This window comes from Siphateles boraxobius, unplaced genomic scaffold, assembly GCF_051911475.1.
Source record: "Siphateles boraxobius isolate OS27281-9 unplaced genomic scaffold, OSU_SipBor_1 24, whole genome shotgun sequence".
NCBI classification, from domain to species: Eukaryota; Metazoa; Chordata; class Actinopteri; order Cypriniformes; family Leuciscidae; genus Siphateles; species Siphateles boraxobius.
Genome location: NW_027508855.1, coordinates 19,114,050 through 19,139,795, shown reverse-complemented (window position 1 = coordinate 19,139,795; position 25,746 = coordinate 19,114,050). Strand labels below are relative to the sequence as shown.

The window sequence follows — 25,746 nt, the reverse complement described above, 5'->3', positions numbered from 1 at the left end:
AAATTTTCAAAATAAATTACCACAAAAACGGAAGTTCAAGCACAAAATACTAAAAGATGCACTTGTTTCTCTGGCAAATAAGGCATATAAGCAACAGTTTTTGCCGGGATGGTAAAAATTGCTAAAAATAAATTCCATCACTCACTAAATCTCATCTTTTGTCCGTACATATATCATATAAATCTTTTTTCCAGCCCCACAAAGTCATTATTTTGGCAATGATCTTCATCTTCTCCTTCAGGATATTGAAGCTAAAAAATGGCCTTGAGCGCAGCCTTACCGACAGATGCTGATCGTATCATTTCTGGGGCCGTTTTTCTCTGAAGACGAGACCCCGTGGCCATCTTTATCCCTGATGAGTTTCACAGGGCGGTTCTGTTCAGCGGTGACTGATTGGATCTTCTTCCACGGGTTCTGTTGGCCATTCATTGCTGGTCTTCATCCCTAGAGAAAAGCAGCAGGAATAGAAGATCCCGTAGAAATGCGGGGTCAAGAGGAGGTCAGTCTAAATGCCCTTAGTGTGAAGATCTGCAGTGTAAAAAATGACCTACACACCGCTAAACATTTCAGGTGCTCGCTGAGGTCAGTTTTTAGCACAGTTCCACTTATTTACCGTAACCGATTATGGGTACATTTTGGAATAATTAAGCTTTTTTAAATGTTTGTTAAGAACTCTGTTACACTCTAATAAATGCTGGGTTGTTTCAACCCAAATTTGGGTCAAAAATGTACAAACCCAGCCATTGGGTTACATGTTTTTAATTAAAATTTTAACCCATTGTTTGGGTTTGTTCATGTTTGACCCAACATTTGGTTAAAACAACCCAGCATTTTTAGAGTATGCTTACCAAGACTGCATTTGATCAAAAGTACAGTCATATTATTACAATTTAAAATAACTTTTTTCTATTTAAATATATTTTAAAACATCATTTATTCCAGTGATTAAAGTCTTCAGTGTCACATGATCCTTCAGAAATCAGTCTAATATGATGATTTGATGCTCAAGAAACATTTCTGATTATTATCAATGTTGAAAACAGTTTTTGTGTAAACTGTGATAAACTACCATTCAATTGTATAAGATTTAAAAATGAAAAAGTAAAATAATTGTATTCAGCAAGGATGCATTAAATTGATCAAAAGTGACAGTAAAGACATTATAATGTTACAAAAGATTTCTATTTGAAAAACATGCTGTTCATAAGAACATTATTCATCAGAGAATCCTGAAAAGACTGTATTCACGGTTTTCAAAAAAAAATATTATGCAGCAAAAACATTGATGATAATAATAAGGAACCATTATTAATAATTGAGCAGCAGAACAGCAAATCATCATATTAGAGTGATTTCTGAAGGATCATGTGACACAGAAGACTGGAGTAATGATGCTGAAAATTCAGCTTTGATCACAGAAAAAAACAATAGAAAAACAGTTACTTTATTGTAACTAAGCCTCTAAATTGTACAGCCTCTTGAGCAGAAGAGACTTCTTTTAAAACGTTTAAAAAGCGTAATAATTCCTAACTTTTGCCTGTTAGTGTATATTGCTGTAGAAAATAGCAAAGTAGAACAAGAACTCTGCTGCTAATGGCAATACAAATTAGTATATTGAATAAGTAGGACCTTTTCTCTAGGATTGAATAAAAAAAATGAAGCGTGTAGTGGCGTAACGCAGATTGAGTTGACAGGAGATAAAAAGCAAAGCCCATGGCACGGGTCGTCCCACACCTCGAGCAAATCCCCACACACTCCTCTCCTGCAACGCTCCTGATTAACATAATCAGACGCATTAATTATTCATGAGGTGTGTGAGCCGCTCCAGGGGTCAGGCTTTTGCTCTGTCTAATAAGCCATGTTTAATATTAACGAGGCAGACAGGCGGTGTGATTTGCATACTCTTTATGATGCCTGCTGGCTGCAGAGATGCTTGCGTTGGGTTTCACCTCGTGCTTTCCCTTACTTTATATCAGCTCTCCCTTTTTATCGTCCACCTGACAAAGCCCAATCCTGAACACCATTATACCAAAGTTGCATGCTTTTTAAAGCTATAAAGCCTTTGGTGTCTTTAACCTCAGACACCTTTTACCTTCATTTCCGTAATGTACAATGCTGATTCTTATAGCTCACGGCTAGAGTGAAAAATGCCTGGTTTTTGTTTACTTTTAATGGTGTCACAAGCAGCATGGTGAACACTAATGAGCAGATACTCTCTGAGTCTGTCCTCAGGCTGTGTGTGTGTGTGTGTGTGTGTGTGTGTGTGTGTGTGTGTGTGTGTGTGTGTGTGTGTGTGTGTGTGTGTGTGTGTGTGTGCGTGCGTGCGTGTGGGGCATCTCTATTCCACAGAGACTTTCTAGCCACAGGGGTGGTCAGATAATATGCTAATAATATAGTTATTTTGACTCTACAGAAGATGATCAGACCATTAGTGACATCAAGTGACTGAGTAACTAAAAGTAGCGATGCTACACTGCAAACAAAGTATTATACATTTTATTATTTTTGTCTCGTTGTCCAATAAATCAATAAAATCTTACAACAAGACACATTAACCTGAGAATGCGTTAACTTTAACCTGAAAATGCATTAATGCATGGAAAATGCATGGGGAAAATACATTTTTGTTTTGTTTTGTTAAAAAATGCTGGGTTGTTTTAACCCAATTTCGGGTAAAATATGGACAAACTCAAACATTGGGTTAAAAATGTAATAAAAAATTTAACCTAATGGCTGGGTTTGTCCATATTTGACCCAAATTTGGGTTAAAACAACCAAGCATTTTTACCAACCCAACATTAAACTATAAGCTATTCTTAACTACCCTAGGCTAGTTAAGAATAGCTTATAGTTTAATGTTAAATATAGCATTTGCAACCAATTTAAATTTCTTAATGTGGCATTTTTCTGAGTCAACTGCGATACTCAACAAGAAAAACGACTTGGTTTTTATATGCAGGGAATTGATTGGAAGTGTCTCAATACGACAGGAGGTTGAAAAACAAGAGGGCTTGACTGCGGCCCAAAGGAAAGTTATGCCAGAGACAGAGTAAGTTATGACTTTTGATTAAATGTTACAAAGACAGCTTTTTCCCCCCTCTTCAGAATAATGTGCAGTGCTGAGAAGGACTCAATTTTGCCATGACTTTATGTTGACTTGCAAGCTGTGGTTTTCAATGCTCCTGTAGTAAATGTAGATCAAATGTAGTCCTCCACCAGCAAAAGGTTATTTAACTGCTTGTCAAAACTGACACATTATATTGAGAGGACAACAACTTGTGCTGAATTCACATCACAGAGAAACAAATCTTTCACCCTAAATAGGCTACTGAATTGCAATTAGGCTGCACAAAGAATCATATGCTGTAGACGTTTCGTCAATGGCCAGTTCCTGCCTCCTCTGCTGTTTTGATCTTCATAAGGAATTTTTCATAGAAACTTCTCATTAATGCATTGGACGCATGCTCGCGTTTCTGCCTGACCTCTCAGTCCTGTAACTGACAGTGGGGGGTAAATAAATAATTAAAGGGCATTTTGCCACTGTCAGGGAGATTGCATATTGCACCGTTGACATTTTGAAAACAAATCTCGGATTCATGAGCTATCACTGTGAGGGATCGGCAGAGGCTATTAGTTCGACTGACAGAAATAGACGTGAGATCCTGAAATATCGTCCTGTAATCTCTCTGATTTATGAGGGTGTGTTGCCGTTTCATCGAGAACCACACCAGATTTATTGCCACTCAGGTGGAATTATTAATGAATCTCAGTTTGCCAAAGCTGACGATGCCGTCTCTCTCTCTCTGTGTGGTTTATATAAAGATGTTAACCAATCAAACAGATCAACTCAACACAAGCTTTTCAAATCTTTCTTTGACCCCTTTGCGCTTCATTTGTAGAGGTTTTGCAAGCATTATTGTTACTATTAGGACAGTTTTATTGATTTTGTCACATTTGTTGAATTCCTATTGCTCATACTTTTTGCACACACCCAATACAAACCTTGCAGCATAAATTCTATTTCTGAATTAAATCCCATGGCTAGTTGGGGAGATGTGTAGGTGGTTATTTTTACTTTTCCTAGGCACTTCTGTCTGGCAGATTGAGCTAAAATTGGCAAAAAAGAAGAGAAAAAATTGTGTCCCAAATGACGGACTACGCACGTATAGATATTTTGTCTGATAAAGACATGTAGAAAAGCGGAAGTGTTTTTGACTGTAGTCTCATTGAGTCGGAAGGTAATTGCTCACAGACTACAGCATGCAAAGTGAAATACATATGAACATTGAACACATAGACAATGTCACTTGTAATGCTTCAACAAGACAGAAAACTTACCCATTAAACTTGAATTCATGGGAAAAACACTAAAAATGGGCGTCCAGTTAGTTGTCGTATATGAGTTTATATAATATCAGACTAAGAATCTCATTTCAAAATGTTTATTGAAACACTTTTTTGGCCAGAAATACAAGTATTTCCTTTATCAAAAACTAATAATATTACATGAATTTTTCCTCATAGAGAGTTGCTCAGTGTAAATTCTGTTAATACATTAGAGAACATATATTTTTTTAAATATTACAACCTTTTTAAAAGACATCGCAAATTAAAAACTACCCAAAGAGTAGTAAAAAGTAAAGCAAACTTAAAAAGAATCAGTATAATCTGTCATACGGAGCATGTATGTATGTATGGAGTAAGGGGAAATAAAATCAAAAATGCTTTTTTTATCATTTGATTATGTCTTGTCGCTTAAATGTCATTATCAAATACAAATCTGGTTTGCATGATCTGTCAACAGTAGCTCTACACTCTTATAAATTAAAGTTCTTCGATGGTTCCATCACTTTCGACATCCATTGGACCTTCTTTATAATGGAAAAGGTTCTTCACACTAAGAAAAACTTGACTGAAAGGATCTTTGTGGAACCAAAAATGGTTCTTCTATCTGTCATCACTGTAAAAAAAAAAAACATTTTGGAAGCTTTATTTTTAAGAGTGCAAGAATTTATAATTTGAGAAATGTTTCAGATGCAAACTGTTTCTGATAGCAGAGCTGAACACAAGATTTCAGAAGTAAATTTTCCATGCATTTTCTCCTTAGACATTTCAAAACATTGTTCAACGAGGAGTTGTGAGCCAACCTGGACCTGAAAGAAACCAATCAGCTCCGCAGATACAGTCACTTCATACAGTATACATCATCTTTATGGACATTATCAAAGGTATTTTACTTCTGGAAGGCTACAGCTTTGCTCTTTTGATGTGGTGATCTTGGTACATTGTACCTGAATATAAATAGCTGAATCTGAATATGCAGGACCGCAGTCTTGATGTCAATTATTGTCATAATTTGTTAAAACTAAGATGTCATTGACCTTTATTATTATGAATAACATTAATGCTCAAGTTAAATCATTAAAAATACAGTTTAAAAAAATCAGTTTCTCCATGTTGGTGATCTGCAAGAGAAAAATCACACTTAAGAACGAACACACTGTACTGTGCAAGAAGACAGTGATACAAGTCAATTTAAATCATGATCTATTTTTAAACCTATTCAAAGATGTTCACAGAGATTATGACAAAAGCATCCCTTGTTCCCACAATCGTACATGTTGGCCAAGTTTATTGAGGCATCACCAGTTTTGGAAAGAAAGCTGGTACCATCAATCCTATGGTGTTCTTTAAGTCAAAGTAAGGTACTGAAGAACCAGAGCGGTTTCACGTCTGTTTCATTTCCGTGCTCTCACTGGAGATGTTGTTGAGTTGTGTAGGTTGTCCTGCGGGTTCTCATACTGGTCAGTTAGAGGTGTCCGAGTGAATGCTGTTTGCTCCCTCTATAGGAGACGTCACAGAAGACGGAGTGACTGCATCATGCCAGCCACCGTTACCCTGGAAAGAGACACACAAGAGACTATTTGAGACGTGTAATTAAAGTCAGAATGGAAACATTAGCCGGTATTGATTTTTGAGAGAAAGATCAGATAAAACGCTCTGTTTGTATCCATTTTGTCTAAATGCTGAAACAAAATCGAGTTTAAACCAGTCTAACCATGTTCAGGCTGGTCTATTTATATGGTTTTAGAAGCTTTTTGGGCACTTAGGACACAAGTAAGTCGAGTAATGTAATCAGATTACTTATCTTAAGTAACTATTAAAGTAATGCATTACTCTAAAAATGTAAGCAAAACATCTTAGTAACTTTTTCAAATAAGTATCGTAAGTTGCTTTGTTTTCCCATGTATTGACTGACAGCTCTCCGGTTCCCATGTCGAGAGAAATCGTAAGTGTGTGCTTTGTGTGAACATGATGCTTATTGTAGTTCTAGACTAAATGTGAGCATTTCCTTGCCTAGCTTGCACAGATTCAGAATTCCTCAAAATGAGTAAAAACAGTGAAATTCAAGCTCCGAATATTACACAAACATGCAAATAATTAAATGCATTTGTTTTGAAAGGGCCTTTGTTTTGTTGTTGTTAAAAACAAACAAGCAAAGCCCGCCCAGATGAAAAAAGTAGCACAAAAATACTGTAATGCATTACTTTCCATTAAAAGTAACTAGTTACTTTCTAGAAAGTAAGGCAATATTGTAACAGATTACTTTTAAAAGTAACTTTTTACAACAGTGCTTAGGAAACCATCTTAATCCAGGCGAGACCAGAAGACTTCTAGACTAACTTGTGGAAATAAGATACATATTGTTCGATTTAATTAATTGAGTGATTTAATTTAATTCTTAAGCTAAGTATAAACATTCAGGTCAATGTATGTTATTTTTTGTCATGTTTAGTCAATCTAACTCAACATTTGTCATAATTATCTAGGCTGGAAAGCGTCAACTACAACACTAGCTAGATTCTACATTGAAAAATTCCTAATCTTGTTTTTTGGTCTAATTTTAAGTTTTTTGGTCTAATTTTAATTTTTTTGGTCTAATGTTTTTATTTTTATTGTTATTTACACTGGCAGATTTTTTTTTCTTCTTTTTTTTACTTGTTTATACAAATAATCTGTAATTGGTGAAAAAATCTGTAATTGGTATTAACAAGCCTTGCATTTGAAAAATGGTCTTAATATAAATGTATATATATTAATATAAATAAGTCTTAATATCCTATGAAAATATTCTTTTCCTCTCGCATTAGTATTATGCTTTTTCCTCGACGTAGCTGCCTCAATAGATAAATGAACCTTTAACGCTATGACTCCATTATATGTAGGTCTTATCAAACCTCATCTGGGAAGATGCTATTCACATCTGTACAAAGCTGCAGGCAATTCCAGTTTCATATTTTATTATAGTGATAAGGAAATGGACCACAAATTTGCTCAGAGAGAGAGAGAGAGAGAGTGTGTGGTTCAATAAGAAGGCAGATATATACTGGCAAGAGCCGTGCATGTCGTTTGTGTTATTAGATGCATTTTGGAAAATGGAAACAGAACGCATTTGCTTTCTATCCCAGCAAACAGCCCTGTGTGCGAATATTAATATGAATCCATACGTTTATCTTTGCCTTTTCACAGAAGCAGCTTCACCTCTCCCAGTCTTAATCTCGGCTGTCGTCTTTGTCGTCTCATGGAGCGACGGTTTGATCATACAACGTCTTTCTGAATGACTCCAGGAGTCCTGCTGTGAAGAGATTATTCCTTCGCCAGCACATGAGACGGTGTGTGTGTGTTTGTGTGATATTCAGACCCTAAAGCACTTTTACACTAGAGCTTTTGGTGCAGATTTAAGTCTGTTTGACTTTGGTTTGTTTAGTTGAAAGTGTCCAAGCATTTTCTTCTGCATTTGCATACTTGCACTGAATATACTTCCAGCTTAAATGTTTTACTTTCAAATAACACACTTACGTTCAAGGCATGAGGGCTGTAAAGTGGGTTTCCCCGCAGACCATCGCTGTAACCCAACGACTGACCGATGGCGTGACGTATGGAGTCTCCCTGCGGAGAGAGAAAGACCGGACAGGAGATCGTAAACGCTGAGAAATAATGAAGGACTGGCTGTGATGTTATTGGTATTCTAGACACATATTTCATATATACACTACCATTCAAAAGTTTGGGGTTAGTAAGACATTAAATTGATCAAAAGTGGATGTAAATACATTTATAATATTAAAAAAAAAAATATATATATATATATTTTTTTTTTTTTTTGAACTTTCTATTCATTCTAAGAATCCTGAAAAAAATTATCACGGTCTCTACAAAAAATGAAGCAGCACAACTGTTTTCAACACTGATAACAATAAATGTTTGTTGAGCAGCAAATCATCATATTAGAATGATTTCTGAAGGATCATGTGACACTGAAGACTGGAGTAATGATGCTGAAAATTCAGCTTTGATCTCAGGAATAAATTCCATTTTTATCATATATTCAAATAGAAAACTAGAATATTTCTAGTAAAATAGAAACATTTTACAATATTACTGTATTTTTGTTCAAATAAATGTAGCCTTGGTGAACATTAAATACATTTAAGTTATATTATGTTGTACGTTTTTGTCTATATTATGCTCGTGCGTTGGTGTGTGTGATACCTGTGTCTGTCCTGGGACGGGGACCTGGGCCGGCTGGTATGAACCATTCAGGCTGGACATGCTCATAAACATGTCTCCTGAACCTGGCAAACTATACGAACCCGAAGACCCTGCAGAGAGACGGAGGAACAGTGAGTCTGTGAACATGCTCAGTGAAGTCTTTCTACATGTATCATATTACTGTATCAAATTTCTAACGCCTGCAAATTATCAACATGATCAAACCTGTTGCACACAATGTATATCCCTTCTGTCGTCTGATTTATACATTTTAGCAAGTAAAAGGCCTTTTAGTAGTAATTGTAAAAACGCCCCGGGTCCTGGGTCACGTGTCTTGAAATCTGCACTGATTTTTATACATAACAATAAACATACAAATCTTTTTTATTGTAAGTAATATTTCTAGATGGACACTTACTGGACTGAAGCAACTTCACTTGATTATCCATATATTGTTTGTTAGAAAAGATGTTCAAATGTGAGTATCAAATATGATCCATCAGGATTTAGAGGAACTTCTATCTTCTAATCATCATTGTACAGCATTGCATTATATGTTTTTAAAAAACTACACTTTGATAATAAAACTAAGCATTTAAATATCACCTTTTTAAGACATTTTATTGTGAAATATAGTGACGACTATATGCATTATTAAGTAGTCTGCTGTACTGTTGATTTACATTACAAGCGATCAGAATTTCATCTTACTTTTTGGCCATATAAATATCACCATCCGCGCCAAATTGCACATTTTTTAATGACATTGAGGTATTTTTTATCCTCGAGTATGAGTTTCATATTCTCACTATATCATAATACAGTAAATGAGCCCCAAAAGCCTGATGTCTCAAATATGAAACTAAAAATGTTTTTGTCTAAAGGTTTAATAAAGCGTTCCATAAAATAAAAAAATAAAAAGCTTATCAGGCTTTACAGGGTTAAAATAATTATCCAAATGGATATTTTTTGGGGTCACTGTATATGCACATACACAAATGAACACAGAGACAGAGAGAAAGTTTGCTGTAATTCTCATCACAGGAAGTGTCTTCAAGTCGCTGTACCAGTGAAAATGTTGTTTAACAGATTGTTTTTATCTTCTGTTGCATCCAATTGAAAGTCTTCATCTTTCATCTGAAAACCTGAACAGAAAATGACGGACATTTGACACAGAACAAAACCCATTTAAACTCTTAAATTACTCATTTCAAATAATTAGACTAGATCTGGATACTGTTATATGGAATATAGGGGAGAGCGGGGCAAGTTGTCACAATGTTTACACAAGTGAATGTTTCACAGGGGTTTATTTTCTGTGTATACACAAACCTTAAAAGTTCTGGCTACAAAAAAGCTATTAAATATGTCCACTCTTATTGCCTAGGACAAAAGAAACACTTGTTGTTGACCCCTATATCAGGACATGTTGTCACAGTGCCTGTTAGAATGCCTATTTAAGTCATTTACCTGTTAATAATTGGCAATTAATTTAAAGATACCACTGATTTGGTCAATAAATGTTTATATTTTAAACCAAAATGCAAAACTACTACTAAAGAAAGCAAGTATTTGTGCAAATGGACTCAAAACATTAGTGACAACTAGCCCCGGTGGTCTCGTCCATAGAGTGTGTGTGTGTGTGTGTGTGTGTGTGTACCAGAGCTGGGCGTTGCGGGCGAGTTGGTCTGGCTGTTGTGTACAGCGGCCGCTACGGCCTGAGTCGCCGTCACCGCTGTCTTCGCTGCGTACAGATTCGCCTCTTCTTGGAATTTACCGATGTTCTTCTTATAGCGGATACGTTTATTACCAAACCAGTTCGACACCTGAGATAGAGAGGCAAATGTGGATGAATCTCATGAGGAAATGCTATAAAAATATTATATTATACATTATAAAATATTATAAAAGTATTATTATACATAATATATTATCATTTTTTATCCCAAAATCAACAACAACAAACAAAAATGATACACTACCATTCAAAAGTTTGAGGTTGCTATGACTGTTTTATGGTCTCTTCTGCTCACCAAGGCTGCATTTATTTCGTTAAAAATACAGTAAAAAGGGTAAAATTGTAAAAAGCTGAATTTTCAGCATCATTACTCCAGTCTCCAGTGATCACATGATCATGATTCTAATATGATGATTTGCTGGTCAATTATTATTGGTGTTTATTAATAATAGTTGAAAGTTGAAGTTTTGCTTCGATAGTTTACATTTTAAAACAGTTATTTTAAATTGTAATAAGTCAAGTAAGTTAACGCTTGTCAATGGAGACAAGCGAGAGTCTGGTAGGACCAGGCTAATGAAATATATGCTGCAAACAAACCATTCACAGGTTCTCAGAAAACCGTGTTTATATGTGTTTTACAGAGACTGTTATTCTCATACGGTTGTAAATGGACCAACCTTGTGCAAAAGAATATTAACGTTGCTACAAACCCAGACATATTAAAATAACATCCACCCCGAGCAATGGCTCCTTCATAAAATATCTCCAAACAGCCTTTAAACTGCCAATGGGAGGCGGAACAGTTGAAGATGCACAATAAAAACGCCTCGCTGTTGTCATAATCTCGGGAGCCAATAAAAGACAGCCAGAGGACATGATCCAAGTGCAAAAAGGCATGTAACTGATCCCAGTGGCGAGTAAATGTATGCATTGTCTTATGGCCGCTCAAACACTAGCATTTCTAGCGCGGTCTGTAAAGGATGACCGTTGTTCAGTACACGGACACGGCTGCCACTGTAACCAACATCGACAGACAACACAGAGGACAGACGGACGCGTGTTTTAGTGACATACCTGTGACACAGTGATGGTGCTTCCCTTCCCCTGAGGGCACAAAAAGAAGGGGCTATTTTTTAAAGTAACGACTTCCTGTACACCCCACACACCCATCCATTACACAAACAACACCCGCTCCCATTAAACAGGCTGAATAAAGGATAGACGTTCATCATAAAGTTCATTTGAGAGCAACAAGTCGGCCTCTGGAAGTAAGAATGCCATTCAGAGAGATGATGTATAAGCTGAGGGTGTTATAGGATTCTACACTGAAAATAAATTTGGTGTTATTTACTTCGAAACAATTGCTAGTAAATTTCAGATATAATTACAAAGAGACTGCGAGTAACACATTGATTTAAACATGAAATTTAGACGTAGAAAGACTGAAAACATACTCCAAAAATCTTTATTTACAAAAAATCTGTGTCACTGTGATTCCTACTTAACAATATAGTTTCTAATTGCAGAATTTCAAAAGAACTACATTACCCACAATACTGAAGTAACAACTTAACCTAAAACTATTAAAAAGTAAAAAAAAAAAAAATAAGATAAAACTTAAGTTAAACTAAATGAAAATTAAATGCAGTTAAGTTTAAATACTAAAATTACAAACTGAAAAACATTAAAACAGAAAACTGATTTAAAACTATTAAGATTTGACTAAAGAATTTAACTAAAATTGAAAAGAAGCCAGAGAAAAAGAAAAAGTCAGAAAAGTGAGAAAAAAAGTCAGAATTGTGAGATTAAAAGTCACAATTATCAAATAAATTGTATTATTCTGTGGCGGAAACAAGCTTCCATAAATGGAAACTGTAATATTACATAAATAATAAAAAATAACGGTCTACACAGTCTCATGCAACTAAAGTTCAGGTCATTTATGTGTCATTTTAGGGGTGGATTCATCTGAAAAATTTGTGTAAATAGATTTTAAGATTTGGATTCTGTGTCCAAAAGTAATGATTATTGATCAGTAAAGAATGGAATATATAATTCTGCACATAGATATCTATATAGTTTACTTGCAGCTAAGGTTTACGTCCTGAGGCTGAGACTAACTAGCTACCTAACGTTAGTTAAAATGGGAAATTGGAGCATAAAAGTCAGTAGTTGTCTTTTCTGATTAGATTAGACACAACAACCAATTAAATTGTTGGTCCCACTTTATATGAAGTGTCTTTATCTACTAGTATGTACTAACATTTGAAGTAAAGATGCGTTCACGCCATGATGTCGTAATTACTGCAATTAAAACTCGTCCTCCCAGAGCTCGTAATTACAATTTGTAATCTGGGAATTTTCTGAGAGCTCCTACTTGTACCATGTGACCACTTTCGTCGTCAGTTAGGAACCTGGGGGTCTCTTTGATACCAATCTTTCATATGAAAGCCACATTTCTAGCATCTGTAAAACCAAATTTTTCCATCTTAGAAATATATATAAATTACAATAACAAATGCGTAACAGTTAGTTAATGTGTTCATGACCTCAAGGCTAGATTATTGTAATGCTCTTATGGGTGGTTGCCCTGCGCGCTTAATAAACAAACTTCAGCTGGTCCAAAAAGTTCTTACTAGAACCAGGAAGTACAACCATATTAGCCCGGTTCTGTCAACACTGCATTGGCTCGCTATTAAACATCGTATATTTTATCGTATCGTAATTTTAAAATATTGCTGATTACTTACAAAGCACTAAATGGTTTAGCTCCCCAGTACTTGAGCGAGCTCTTAACGCATTATAGTCCTTCACGTCTATTGCGATCTCAAAGTTCTGGCCAGTTGATAATACCTAGAATATCAAAATCAACTGCTGGCGGTAGATCCTTTTCCTATTTAGCACCAAAACTTTTAACAGTCTTCCTAACATTGTCCGGGAAGCAGACACACTCTGTCAGTTTAAATCTAGACTAAAAACACATCTCTTTAACCTGGCATGCACATAATACATTATCACATTTCTATAATTCACTTCCATTAAAGGATTGTTATGCTGCATAAATTAGGTCAGCCGGAACCGGGAACACTTCCCATAACACCTGATGTACTTGTTACATCATAAGAAGAATGGCATCTACGCTAATATTAGCCGGTCTGTCTCATCCTTATCCCGAGGTCACCGTAGTCAGCCGGATCCGGGCCGGATCCAGATCAGATAGAGGACCAGGACGTGCCATAACTCAGCACTGAATGTCAGCAGAGATCCTGTCAACTAGACTCTCCCCTGTGAAGGCCTCATTGACACGACAGCCATATGAATCATAATCACACTATGATCGTTCGTTGGCCAGAAGAGAACTGGCCTCCCGACTGATCCTGGTTTCTACTAAGTTTTTTTCGCCACTATCGTCTCTGGCTTGCTTGGTTGGAGACACTTAATATTCAACAATATTATTGATCTGACTGCACTGACACTATTGGACGAGAACCGAACTGAGCTGGACGACGACATCACTGTTTTTCTGCAGAACTGCTTTACAGATAAAATTAACTATTAATAATTGCTAATATTTACAACGGAACTGAATCAACACTGAACTGACTTCAGCTGAAGAACAACACTATTTTCTTTTAGAGCTGCTGTACAGCCAAAATGAACTGTTTGCATCATTGAATCATTCTCCTGTTATCACTGTAAAGCTGCTTTGAAACAATCTGTGTTGTATGAAGCGCTGTAGAAATAAAGCTGACTTGACTTGACTACTAGTTAAAGACACTTAATATAAACTTGGACCAAATTGTTTGCAATTTTTTATGTCTTTCATAACTTAGAACAGTACATTTACAAAAACAGACCTTCTCTTTAAACTCTCCTAAACTCTATTTAAACTTTATTTAGACGTTTTTTATAAGGAAAAGCAATGGGAAAAATACTTCCAGGGTCCATGTTGCAGAAAACTGTGCGCTCACTCTAAATCACGCCCATTTGTTTCGAGATGTTACAAGGCAGCTTTGATCTGCTTCTTCACTTGTATTTTGAGCCAAATTCTCTGCACCTTCACAGTGTCACAGACCACCGCTAACAAATTTGTTAGTGATTTTGCTCGGATTGTGAATAAAATCTCCTCTTGTTTGACAGCTGAAGGCTTGTGTGTGCAGTATCTGGACTCACCTGCGACACCGTGATGGCACACTTCTTCGCCAGCTCCTCTTTAGCCTCCTCGCTGGGATATGGGTTACTGAGATGAGAGTAGAAATACTCATTCAAAATCTCTGTCGCCTGCTTGCTAAAGTTGCGCCTTTTCCTCCTGGAGAAGTATAAAATGGAAAAAATAAATCATTGGTATTGTTAGATCCTGAACCATTTCAATATCTGTATATACTAAAGGTTATTAAAGTGTGATATTCACTAGCAACACCACAGAATTTCACAAATAATCATTGTTTTCAAAGGTTTAGCTGGTTATCATGCTTGAATGACCCCCTGCTGGTCGATGCTGTAACTACACCATAATGCATAAATTATGTATTATTGAATGTAGTATATATTAATTGGACTAAAGTTATAAGTCCCTGATGTGGCCCGAAACAATTGATTTGGTTAACCCCTGTAAAGCCTGACATCTGCAATTATAGTCTGAAAAAATCTAATTTTTTAAAATGGAAAATCGAAAGAACAAAGTTTGCATGTGTTTTTTGTTGAATATCATATTTGATACATCAGGCTTTTATGGCTCAGATGATATAGTGAGAACATGGATCTCATACTTGAGGAGCAAAAAACCCTAAATTTTATTCAGAGGTCCAAACTTAGCAAAATATGCAATTTGGTGCAGATGCTGATATTTAATATGGCCAAAAAGTAAGATGAAATTCTGATGTTTGTAATGTAAATCAATGTGATCTTTATAAATGTATAGCAGATATTTACACAAAATCCATATAAATATCAGTCGTCACTCTATATCTACCATTAATATGTCTTATAAGATCATATTTAAATGCTTAGTTGTACTTTTAAAACATTTAAATGCAATGCAATGTCGTCAATGAGACTAAATTAAATCTGACCTTAGCAACCAATCTCTCTTTATGATGTCATTAATGAGCCCACCAATCCCTGTCTGCTTCATTTGCCAGCATTTGAATAATTCCAAAGAATCATTTGAATAATTCTCTGATGAGCAGATTTATGCATAATTTACTCTTAGCTTTAAGTAACTGGACTAACCAACTGGAACTAATTGGCAAATGTGCTATGCCCACCCAACTCATCCCTCTGCCAGCTTAAGCAAAATACTTCACAAGACCTTAAAACATTACCACATCACCCACTCGTTCACACATGCCACGCTTTCAGCACATCCAATTCAATGAGAAACAAAGCCACACTAGCAAAAACACCTACATGTGTAAAAACAGACACACAACCAATAATCATTTATTTTTATTAAGCAAATGCTTATTATTTACAGTGCATTATAAGTAGGACAGTCTCTCAGGGGCAAAATGATGTTTGAATGTACTAACCAGTTTTGTGCTTTGTATTTTACAGCAAAAACCTGGGGCTTATTCAGTAACCACCAGCAATCCAAGCTTTATCTACACTGATGTCCCTGAAGCCGAATATTATGCTCGGAAAGGAAATTATGCATTCTACGGAGCCCCAAAAGGGACATGGTGATGGAAAAAAATATGAGACTGAAGAAAGAAATAGGTTTCATTTATCTTCATCTAACAAAAGTTTGTGTTTTTATAATATATAGGCCTATGTGTGTATATATAGTAGTATATTAATATATATATATTAATGTGTGTATGTGTAGACTGTATATACATAAACACACACATTGACGTCCTGTCAATCATCTCTCCTTCCTATCTTCACTTGATAAGTGAAATCTGATGGACTGTAATGTAACGGAGTACCACAGCAAGCCTAACCATGTCCCTTCTGTGGCTCCGTAGAATGTGTTATTCATTTTCCGTGCCTTTCTACACAACCTTTTCTATGTAAATGAGGCGTATTATGGATTGCACCTCATTCAAATAAGCAAACAGATAAAGTATGCTGGACAAATGCATACATTAAAAGTTAGTTTAGGATCAAACTAAAAGTTTCAGACCTGGCGTCGAGGAAGCGTGACCTGAGGATCATGACGGCCTCACAGGTGCTCTGCTTCAGCTGCATCTGGATGGAGCTGAACTTGCGGTGGATGATGTTCACCATGCGCTCGATCTCTTTGGGTGAGATGGGTCGCGTGCGAGACTGTTCCCTCAACAGGTTCATCACATGGGTAGTGAACTCGTTGCACGCCTGTGAACCAATCAAATTACTCATAACGGATAGAGACTGCAAATTAATTTCTGTTTATTGAAATAAAGCTGAAATAAAAATAAATTATAAATATTAGATGAAAAGCACTGAGTTGAAGCACTAAAATTAGTATCTGGAAATAAATAAAACAAAAAAAATAAAAAATAATAATACATATCGAATAAATAAAGAATTTGAAATTAAATTAAATAATATATTTAAAGCTGATTTTTTTTATAAATAGATGAAACATTTTTAAATTACACCTTGGCAACTAACTATTCTAAGCACTAAAATTAGTATTAAAATTAGTAATCGGGGGGGGGGGGGGGGGATTACACTAACAATACAAATAAATTATATAAATTAAAATAATAAAAAAACTTAACAATAAAATAATATAAATAAATATATTTAAAAAATATTTACATATTTGAAGAAAATGACTAAAAATTAAAGTAAATATAAAATGAAAACATGTAATGTAAATGTAAATGTAACCAATCAAATGACTCATAACCAAAAAATAAACCAAACTGGTAGCACTTTACAATAAGGTTTCATTTGTTAACATTAGTTAACTATATTACATAACATGAACTATAATGAGAAATACTTCTACAGCATTTATTAATATTCATTAATGAAATCAAAAGTTGTAACTGTTAACATTAATTAGTGGAACTAACATGAATTATTTTTTCTATAAACAAACATTAACAAAGGTAAATAAATAAATAATGTAAAATATATATCTCATAGTCAGTTCATGTTATCGAATGCATTAACTAATGAGAACTTATTGTAAAGAGTTACCATACAACTAATAATATAAATTAAAATACATCAAAAGCTTAACTAAAACTAAATCTAACATAAAAATTTAATTAATTTATAAATTAATATATTTAGAAAATAACTATAAATTGAACTAAAATTAAATAAAAACTGAAAATATAAGAAAAAAAAGCTAACAAAAAAATTAATACAAACTGTAACTACATAAAATAAGACTCGTTATGTGTATGATCGTGTGAATGTGTTCATTGCATGAGATAAGTAACTATGTTGTTGCCTAGAACTGTAGTAGTTTATCTATGCAGTGACATTTTTCCAGTAACAAGCTATTTTTCCAACAAGCAGCGCTAGGATGTGTGATTACTCATGTTTCAGTATATTCCTGTATAAGCATTCTACCGTGATGTTGCAGACCTGCTCGTATTTCTCCAGCTCGGTGTGGTAGATCTGTCTGATCTGAGTGAGTTTTGCTCTGTAGTCCGAGTGCTCGATGGAGTTGTCGGCTCCGACTCCCACCGCTGCTGTTGCCGCAGCAACCGCTGATGCCCCGCCCCCTTTCTCTGGCCCAGACACGCCCTCTGCCAGAAGCATGTTATCCAGACGCATGAGCTGAGGGTCAGGAGGGTCTTCATCAGGACTGCCACGGATACTGAGACCTGGCACAAAACACACACTTTAAACATTAATATGCAGGAAGCAGATCTTCATATGTTTCAGACATTGCTTAGAGTAGCACAAGCTAGGGTAGGGAGGGATTAAAGGAAAGTGAAAGCATGGAATTTTTTAAATGATGATGATGAAGTGCTCACGGAAGAGATGAGTAGATAGCCAGACAGACAGACAGATAGATGATAGATAGATATAATGTCTGTCTGTCTATATATATATTACTATCTATCTATACACTATCTATTATCTATCATCTAGCTGTCTGTCTATCTGTCTATCTATCATCTATATATCTATCTATAATCTATCTATCTATCATCTATATATCTATCTATAATCTATCTATCTATCTATCTATCTATCTATCTATCTATCTATCTATCTATCTATCTATCTATCTATCTATCTATACAGACAGACAGACTAGATAGATAGATATAAAATCTTTAGAATCTTTATATAGATGAAGATTCTAATTTTCTTCTTTTGTGTTCCACAGCATATTGTTTGCAACAACAACATGAGGGTTTGTATATGATGCTGAAATCTTATTTAAAAAAAAAAAAAAGTTTAACCACAAAAATACAGAGATGAGAAATGTAACTTAAGCCCTATTCGCACGGGATTAGTATTATCTGGGAACCTTGTGTGAATTGGAAATTACCACCCACCACATCTGAATTTGGTGTGGCGCATTCGCACGGGATAAGCGAAGCCTGTGATTTTACTCGAATTACTGATTACAATAGGCTATTGCTTGGAAATGTCCTGTCGTTATTATAGGTCTAGCTGTATGATATATCATAAACAGAAGAATGTGCCTTTCCTCATTCTGCTATACATGTCATTCATTTCCATCTTACCATTCTTTTTGTTTTTGCTCTTCTGATGGTTTTCAGCTTTCTCTTTATGCAAATTGTATAGTTGTATGGTGTATAGTATGGAAGCTTGTTTCCGCCACTAAATAAATAATAATAATTGCGACTTTTTATCTCACAATTCTGACTTTTCTTCTCACAATTGCGAGTTTACATCTCGCAATTCTGACTTTATTTCTCACAATTGCGAGATATAAAGTCAGAATTGCGTGAAATAAAGTCAGAATTGCGTGTTATAAAGTCAGAATTGCGTGTTATAAAGTCAGAATTGTGAGATATAAAGTCAGAATTGCGTGTTATAAAGTCAGAATTGCGTGTTATAAAGTCAGAATTGTGAGATATAAAGTCAGAATTGCGTGTTATAAAGTCAGAATTGCGTGTTATAAAGTCAGAATTGCGTGTTATAAAGTCAGAATTGCGTGATATAAAGTCAGAATTGCGTGTTATAAAGTCAGAATTGCGTGATATAAAGTCAGAATTGCGTGTTATAAAGTCAGGATTGCGTGTTATAAAGTCAGAATTGCGTGATATAAAGTCAGAATTGCGTGTTATAAAGTCAGAATTGCGTGATATAAAGTCAGAATTGCGTGATATAAAGTCGCAATTGCGTGATATAAAGTCCAATTCTATGGGGGGGGGGGGGGGGGGACGACTGACTTTTACCCTCAGAATAGTTTATATCTCACAATTCTGACTTTATAACACGCAATTGCGACTTTATATCAAGCAATTCTGACTTTATATCTCGCAATTCTAACTTTATATCTCGCAATTCTGACGTTATATCACGCAATTGCGACTTTAGATCTCACAATTCTCTCTTTATAACACTCAATTGCGACTTTATATCACACAATTCTGACTTTATATCAAGCAATTCTGACTTTATATCTCGCAATTCTAACTTTATATCTCGCAATTCTGACGTTATAACACGCAATTGCAACTTTAGATCTCACAATTCTCTCTTTATAACACTCAATTGCGACTTTATATCACGCAATTCTGACTTTATATCACGCAATTCTAACTTTATATCTCGCAATTCTGACGTTATAACACGCAATTGCAACTTTAGATCTCACAATTCTCTCTTTATAACACTCAATTGCGACTTTATATCACACAATTCTGACTTTATATCTCGCAATTCTGACGTTATAACACGCAATTGCGACTTTATTTCACGCAATTCTGACTTTATATCTCGCAATTCTGAGAAATAAAGTCAGAATTGTGAGATAAAATGTCACAATTACCTTTTTTAATTTTCATTCTGTGGCGGAAACAAGCTTCCATAGTATAGCGATATGACCCAGCATCCAAAATACTATCAAAACACTCGAACGCAGCCTCCAATCTTCGCGAAAGATGGACAAAGAAGCGCACAGGAAACAAAAACCTAGAAAAATTATAAACGAGCCCGCCAAATCACAGAGATGCCGATTCGCACAGGACTAATATTATCACAGGACCTCGTTGTTCAGGAAATATGGTAGGTTATTTGCGAGGGAATTTTTACTTTACAAATTACAGACATGACCGATTCGCACGGGATTAAGATCACAGACAATCTCTGCAATTATTACAAATGACTAGAGGTCACCAGGTAATACTTATCCCGTGCGAATAGGGCTTTAAACCGTAGAAAGAAAAAAAAATTCAGACATGCAAAGACAATGTCTTGAACACCTGGACCACCCAAAGAAGGTTTCAGATAGGCAGTTCTTTCCTCTTATCACTCTACAATGAATAAGACAGGCCCAGCACAACACTGCACCCCCTCACGTCCTCAGCCATTACTGCACAGCGCAAGACTAGTGTGCCACGACACGCTGTTTATCAGAGGTCACGTCAGCGAGTGAGGTGTGTGTGTGCCGGAGAATGATTGACAGTGGCAGGTCTCTCACTGAGGTGGGTGGAAGAAAAGCGCTGTGAGCCGTTCAGATGTGCTCCAGCGATCAACTCCATCGCCTCCTTTAATTCCACACCAAAGACTTTTCTGGAACCTCACGTTTGATTTTGAGTTTGCAGGCGATGGAGTGGATGCTCACGTGAGCGTGGGAGAAAAAAATGCTCTGCTGATATATAAATGTTTTTTTTTAAGGATTTTGCCATTCTGCTTTCTAACTGTGCTAAGTAAAAAAAAAAACTATATATATATATATATATATATATATATACAGGGTTTGACATTAACATCCACCAACCCGCCAAATATGTGTGTATTTCAGCAGTGGTATGTAACGCAGTCACTCCCACTAGCCACTTTGGCGGGTTGAATTTTATATATAATATATACAATTTTCAATTGTAATTTTTTAAAAAGTCATCTAAAATAATAAACTAAGTGCAATGTAGTGTTGTCAAAAATATCGATATTTCAATACATATCGATAATGAAATATCTGAATCGCTTCTAGTACTCATTTTGTTACCAGCTACTCTCTCTCTCGCTCTCTCTCTCTCTCTCTCTCTCTCTCTCACTCTCTCTCTCTCTCTCTCTCTCTCTCTCTCTCTCTCCCTCTCTCTCTCTATCTATCTATCTATCTATCTCTCTCTCTCTATCTATCTCTCATCTCTCTGACAGCGAGTGACACACAAACCCGCCTCCATTCACTCATTTGCTCTGGATGAATATTGTTGGTGTTACAGGGCTTGAATTTCGGCGTTGGATTGTGTATTGCCCATCATTTTATTCACACCCAAAGTGCGGTACATAAAGCCTCTCAGTACTAAATTGAGTTCTATTTCACAGCTTATTGCGCTTAAACAGTCAAATACACATAAAATAGTGTCAAAATACCAGTCTTGGCACAGATTCACGTAAATACAGTCAGTTATGTTTTAAGAAAATACATATGTAACAATATAATGGATCCATCTATCAGGTCATAAAGTGACAGAAGCCTAATATATCTGAAGAAATAATATTAAAATTATATCTAAACATAATTTGAGGAATTATTCATGTCATGAATTTTAATACTTATGTTCAAGTTTACAGTAATACTTAGTGTTTGATTTTCTTACCACTCTGATCTCTAAAAGAGCTTTCTACTGGAAAAGATACACTTCAAAATATATATTTAGGCCTAAATGTAAAATGTATGTATTTGAATTTGCATATACAATTTCCATCCGTTTAGATCACAAATTCTTACCATAAACAAACTAATAAACCTTATGTGATGCATATTTGTCAGTCATACATAAATGAAACGGGCAAGATTTCAGTAACAGTACTAATAAACTGAATTAGAATTCAAAATAACTAAGTTTATATATTTAAATAATTGAATACTGCTTGTTCCACAGCTAGCCATAATGCTCATACTTTTTAACGGAATAAATTCAATTGATTTCACAATGAACAGATTTATGCAATTTGAATAAATGCATTTTGAAAATATGAAAATCGAATAGATGCAAATTGATAGCCATGATTTTTGAGTGCATAAATCTTATGAGTTTAATTTATTTAGTGTGATTGACAAATATTGCTCTAAACTATTTCTGGATGTTAACTATTGACTCATTTGTGTCTTTTTTTTCTCAAATGCTTTTTTTTAGAGAAAGCTGATACTTGAAGGAGCATTAGATGAGCTATGAAATAGAAATGAATCTCTCTTCTGAGAAACATTCAGTGCAAATGCCATTGTTCTGCAGTTTTAGGTGATTTTGAAGATGCTCTTTCAAAAAACCTGAGGACAAGATTGTAAACACGCCACAGCTGCTAAGAATGACTAGAATAAGATACAGCATCCACACACACACTGCCCTCCGGACACACACACACACACACACACACACACACACACACACACACACACACACACACACACACACACACACACACACACACACACACACACACACACACACACACACACACACACACACACAGAGTATTCATGAGGTCAATGCAAGATGACATTTAAAGCACAGCAGACAAAGGCAAACAAACACAAGATGGAAGGACTGAATATGAAAGAAAGCATGAATCAGAAGCATCCTGCAGGACTGCATGTTTCCTCCACAGCATATGAACATTTGCTCTGCTTTAATCTTATTTTAATTTCATCTTTGTCCTTTTCCTTGTGTCGCTTTCATTTTTAATGGCAACAAAATGGTAAAGGTAGCACTATCCACATTCCCTATTCAGACCTCGGGCAAAGAAATGCTAATTCAGCACAGAGCACATCGCATCAAATGCATCTCTCAGGCAGCGGCTCTGTTTAAGCAGGCGTCAAATTAGTTAACTGTGACTGAAAGAAAACAGGATTGACATAGAGGTGCAAATATACATAGACAAATGTATTCATAACTATAGTGATGTCTGAAGTATTCCAAATATGTTCATAACGAATTACTGTGGCGGTATCATGGGATATAAATACTGTACACACACACACATACACAACGTCATGGTCCAAAGTTTACATACACCTTGCAGAATCTGCAAAATGTTACAAGATAACAGGGATCATAAAAAATGCATGTGTGTGTATATACACTCACCTAAAGGATTATTAGGAATACTAATACTGTGTTTGACCCGCCTTCAGAACTGCCTTTATTCTACATGGCATTGATTCAACAAGGTGCTGAAAGCATTCTTTGGAAATGTTGGCCCATATTGATAGTGTAGCATCTTGCAGTTGATGGAGATTTGTGGGATGCACATCCAGGGCACGAAGCTCCCGTTCCAGCACATCCCAAAGATGCTCTATTGGGTTGAGATCTGGTGACTGTGGGGGCCATTTTAGTACAGTGAAGTCATTGTCATGTTCAAGAAACCAACTTGAAATGATTCGAGCTTTGTGACATGGTGCATTATCCTGCTGGAAGTAGCCATCAGAGGATGGGTACATGGTGGCCATAAAGGGATAGACATGGTCAGAAACGATGCCCAATTGGCACTAAGGGGCCTAAAGTGTGCCAAGAAAACATCCCCCACACCATTACACCACCACCACCAGCCTGCACAGTGGTAACAAGGCATGATGGATCCATGTTCTCATTCTGTTTACGCCAAATTCTGACTCTACCATCTGAATGTCTCAACAGAAATCGAGACTCATCAGACCAGGCAACATTTTTCCAGTCTTCAACTATCCAATTTTGATGAGCTCTTGCAAATTGTAGCCTCTTTTTCCTATTTGTAGTGGAGATGAGTGGTTCCCGGTGGGGTCTTCTGCTGTTGTAGCCCATCCGCCTCAAGGTTGTGCGTGTTGTGGCTTCACAAATGCTTTGCTGCATACCTCGGTTGTAACGAGTGGTTATTTCAGTCAAAGTTGCTCTTCTATCAGCTTGAATCAGTCAGTCCATTCTCCTCTGACCTCTAGCACCAACAACGCATTTTCGCCCACAGGACTTCCGCATACTGGATGTTTTTCCCTTTTCACACCATTCTTTATAAACCCTAGAAATGGTTGTGCGTGAAAATCCCAGTAACTGAGCAGATTGTGAAATACTCAGACCGGCCCGTCTGGCACCAACAACCATGCCACGCTCAAAATTGCTTAAATCACCTTTCTTTCCCATTCTGACATTCAGTTTGGAGTTCAGGAGATTGTCTTGACCAGGACCACACCCCTAAATGCATTGAAGCAACTGCCATGTGATTGGTTGATTAGATAATTGCATTAATGAGAAATTGAACAGGTTCCTAATAATCCTTTAGGTGAGTGTATATACTCTATAATAGACTCAGATCCCTTAAAACGAACCAAACCGAACAAAGACCATCTCGGGAAATGGTCTGAGTACAGTTCAAATATATATATGTATATATACGGGTCCTTCTCAAAAAATTAGCATATTGTGATAAAGTTCATTATTTTCCATAATGTAATGATGAAAATTTATCTTTCATATATTTTAGATTCATTGCACACCAACTGAAATATTTCAGGTCTTTTATTGTTTTAATACTGATGATTTTGGCATACAGCTCAGGAAAACCCAAAATTCCAATCTCAAAAAATTAGCATATTTCATCCGACCAATAAAAGAAGTGTTTTAAATACAAAAAAGTCAACCTTCAAATAATTATGTTCAGTTATGCACTCAAAACTTGGGCGCGAATCCTTTTGCAGAAATGACTGCTTCAATGCGGCGTGGCATGGAGGCAATCAGCCTGTGGCACTGCTGAGGTGTTATGGAGGCCCAGGATGCTTCGATAGCGGCCTTAAGCTCATCCAGAGTGTTGGGTCTTGCGTCTCTCAACTTTCTCTTCACAATATCCCACAGATTCTCTATGGGGTTCAGGAGCGTTGGCAGGCCAATTGAGCACAGTAATACCATGGTCAGTAAACCATTTACCAGTGGTTTTGGCACTGTGAGCAGGTGCCAGGTCGTGCTGAAAAATGAAATCTTCATCTCCATAAAGCTTTTCAGCAGATGGAAGCATGAAGTGCTCCAAAATCTCCTGATAGCTAGCTGCATTGGCCCTGCCCTTGATAAAACACAGTGGACCAACACCAGCAGCTGACATGGCACCGCAGACCATCACTGACTGTGGGTACTTGACACTGGACTGCAGGCATTTTGGCATTTCCTTCTCCCCAGTCTTCCTCCAGACTCTTGCACCTTGATTTCCGTATGACATGCAAAATTTGCTTTCATCTGTATAAAGTACTTTGGAGCACTGAGCAACAGTCCAGTGCTGCTTCTCTGTAGCCCAGGTCAGGCGCTTCTGCCGCTGTTTCTGGTTCAAAAGTGGCTTGACCTGGGGAATGCGGCACCTGTAGCCCATTTCCTGCACACGCCTGTGCACGGTGGCTCTGG

General features: G+C 36.3%; 1 protein-coding gene and 1 long non-coding RNA gene across 3 annotated transcripts in view; one reads left to right on the top strand and one right to left on the bottom strand.

Moving 5' to 3' along the window:
• Positions 1–242: 242 nt before the first annotated feature.
• On the top strand, positions 243–5,265 carry LOC143749253 (uncharacterized). Its single transcript, XR_013206905.1, has 3 exons — positions 243–499; positions 2,960–3,049; positions 5,108–5,265. It is a non-coding gene; the product is annotated as an uncharacterized LOC143749253 (long non-coding RNA).
• pbx3a (pre-B-cell leukemia homeobox 3a) overlaps positions 4,427–25,746 on the bottom strand; it is a 51,758-nt gene continuing 30,438 nt past the window's right edge. Inside the window, exons 3-11 of one of the 2 annotated variants that reach the window (XM_077241783.1) lie at positions 17,822–18,063; positions 16,419–16,609; positions 14,465–14,600; positions 11,366–11,395; positions 10,214–10,379; positions 9,621–9,698; positions 8,554–8,663; positions 7,861–7,950; positions 4,427–5,898 (exon numbers count right to left, since the gene is read on the bottom strand). In XM_077241783.1, coding sequence (XP_077097898.1) covers positions 5,806–5,898; positions 7,861–7,950; positions 8,554–8,663; positions 9,621–9,698; positions 10,214–10,379; positions 11,366–11,395; positions 14,465–14,600; positions 16,419–16,609; positions 17,822–18,063 — 1,136 coding nt within the window. In that variant the 3' untranslated portion in view covers positions 4,427–5,805. The remainder of the gene's footprint in view (positions 5,899–7,860; positions 7,951–8,553; positions 8,664–9,620; positions 9,699–10,213; positions 10,380–11,365; positions 11,396–14,464; positions 14,601–16,418; positions 16,610–17,821; positions 18,064–25,746) is intronic. The other variant, XM_077241784.1, reaches the window with a different exon arrangement.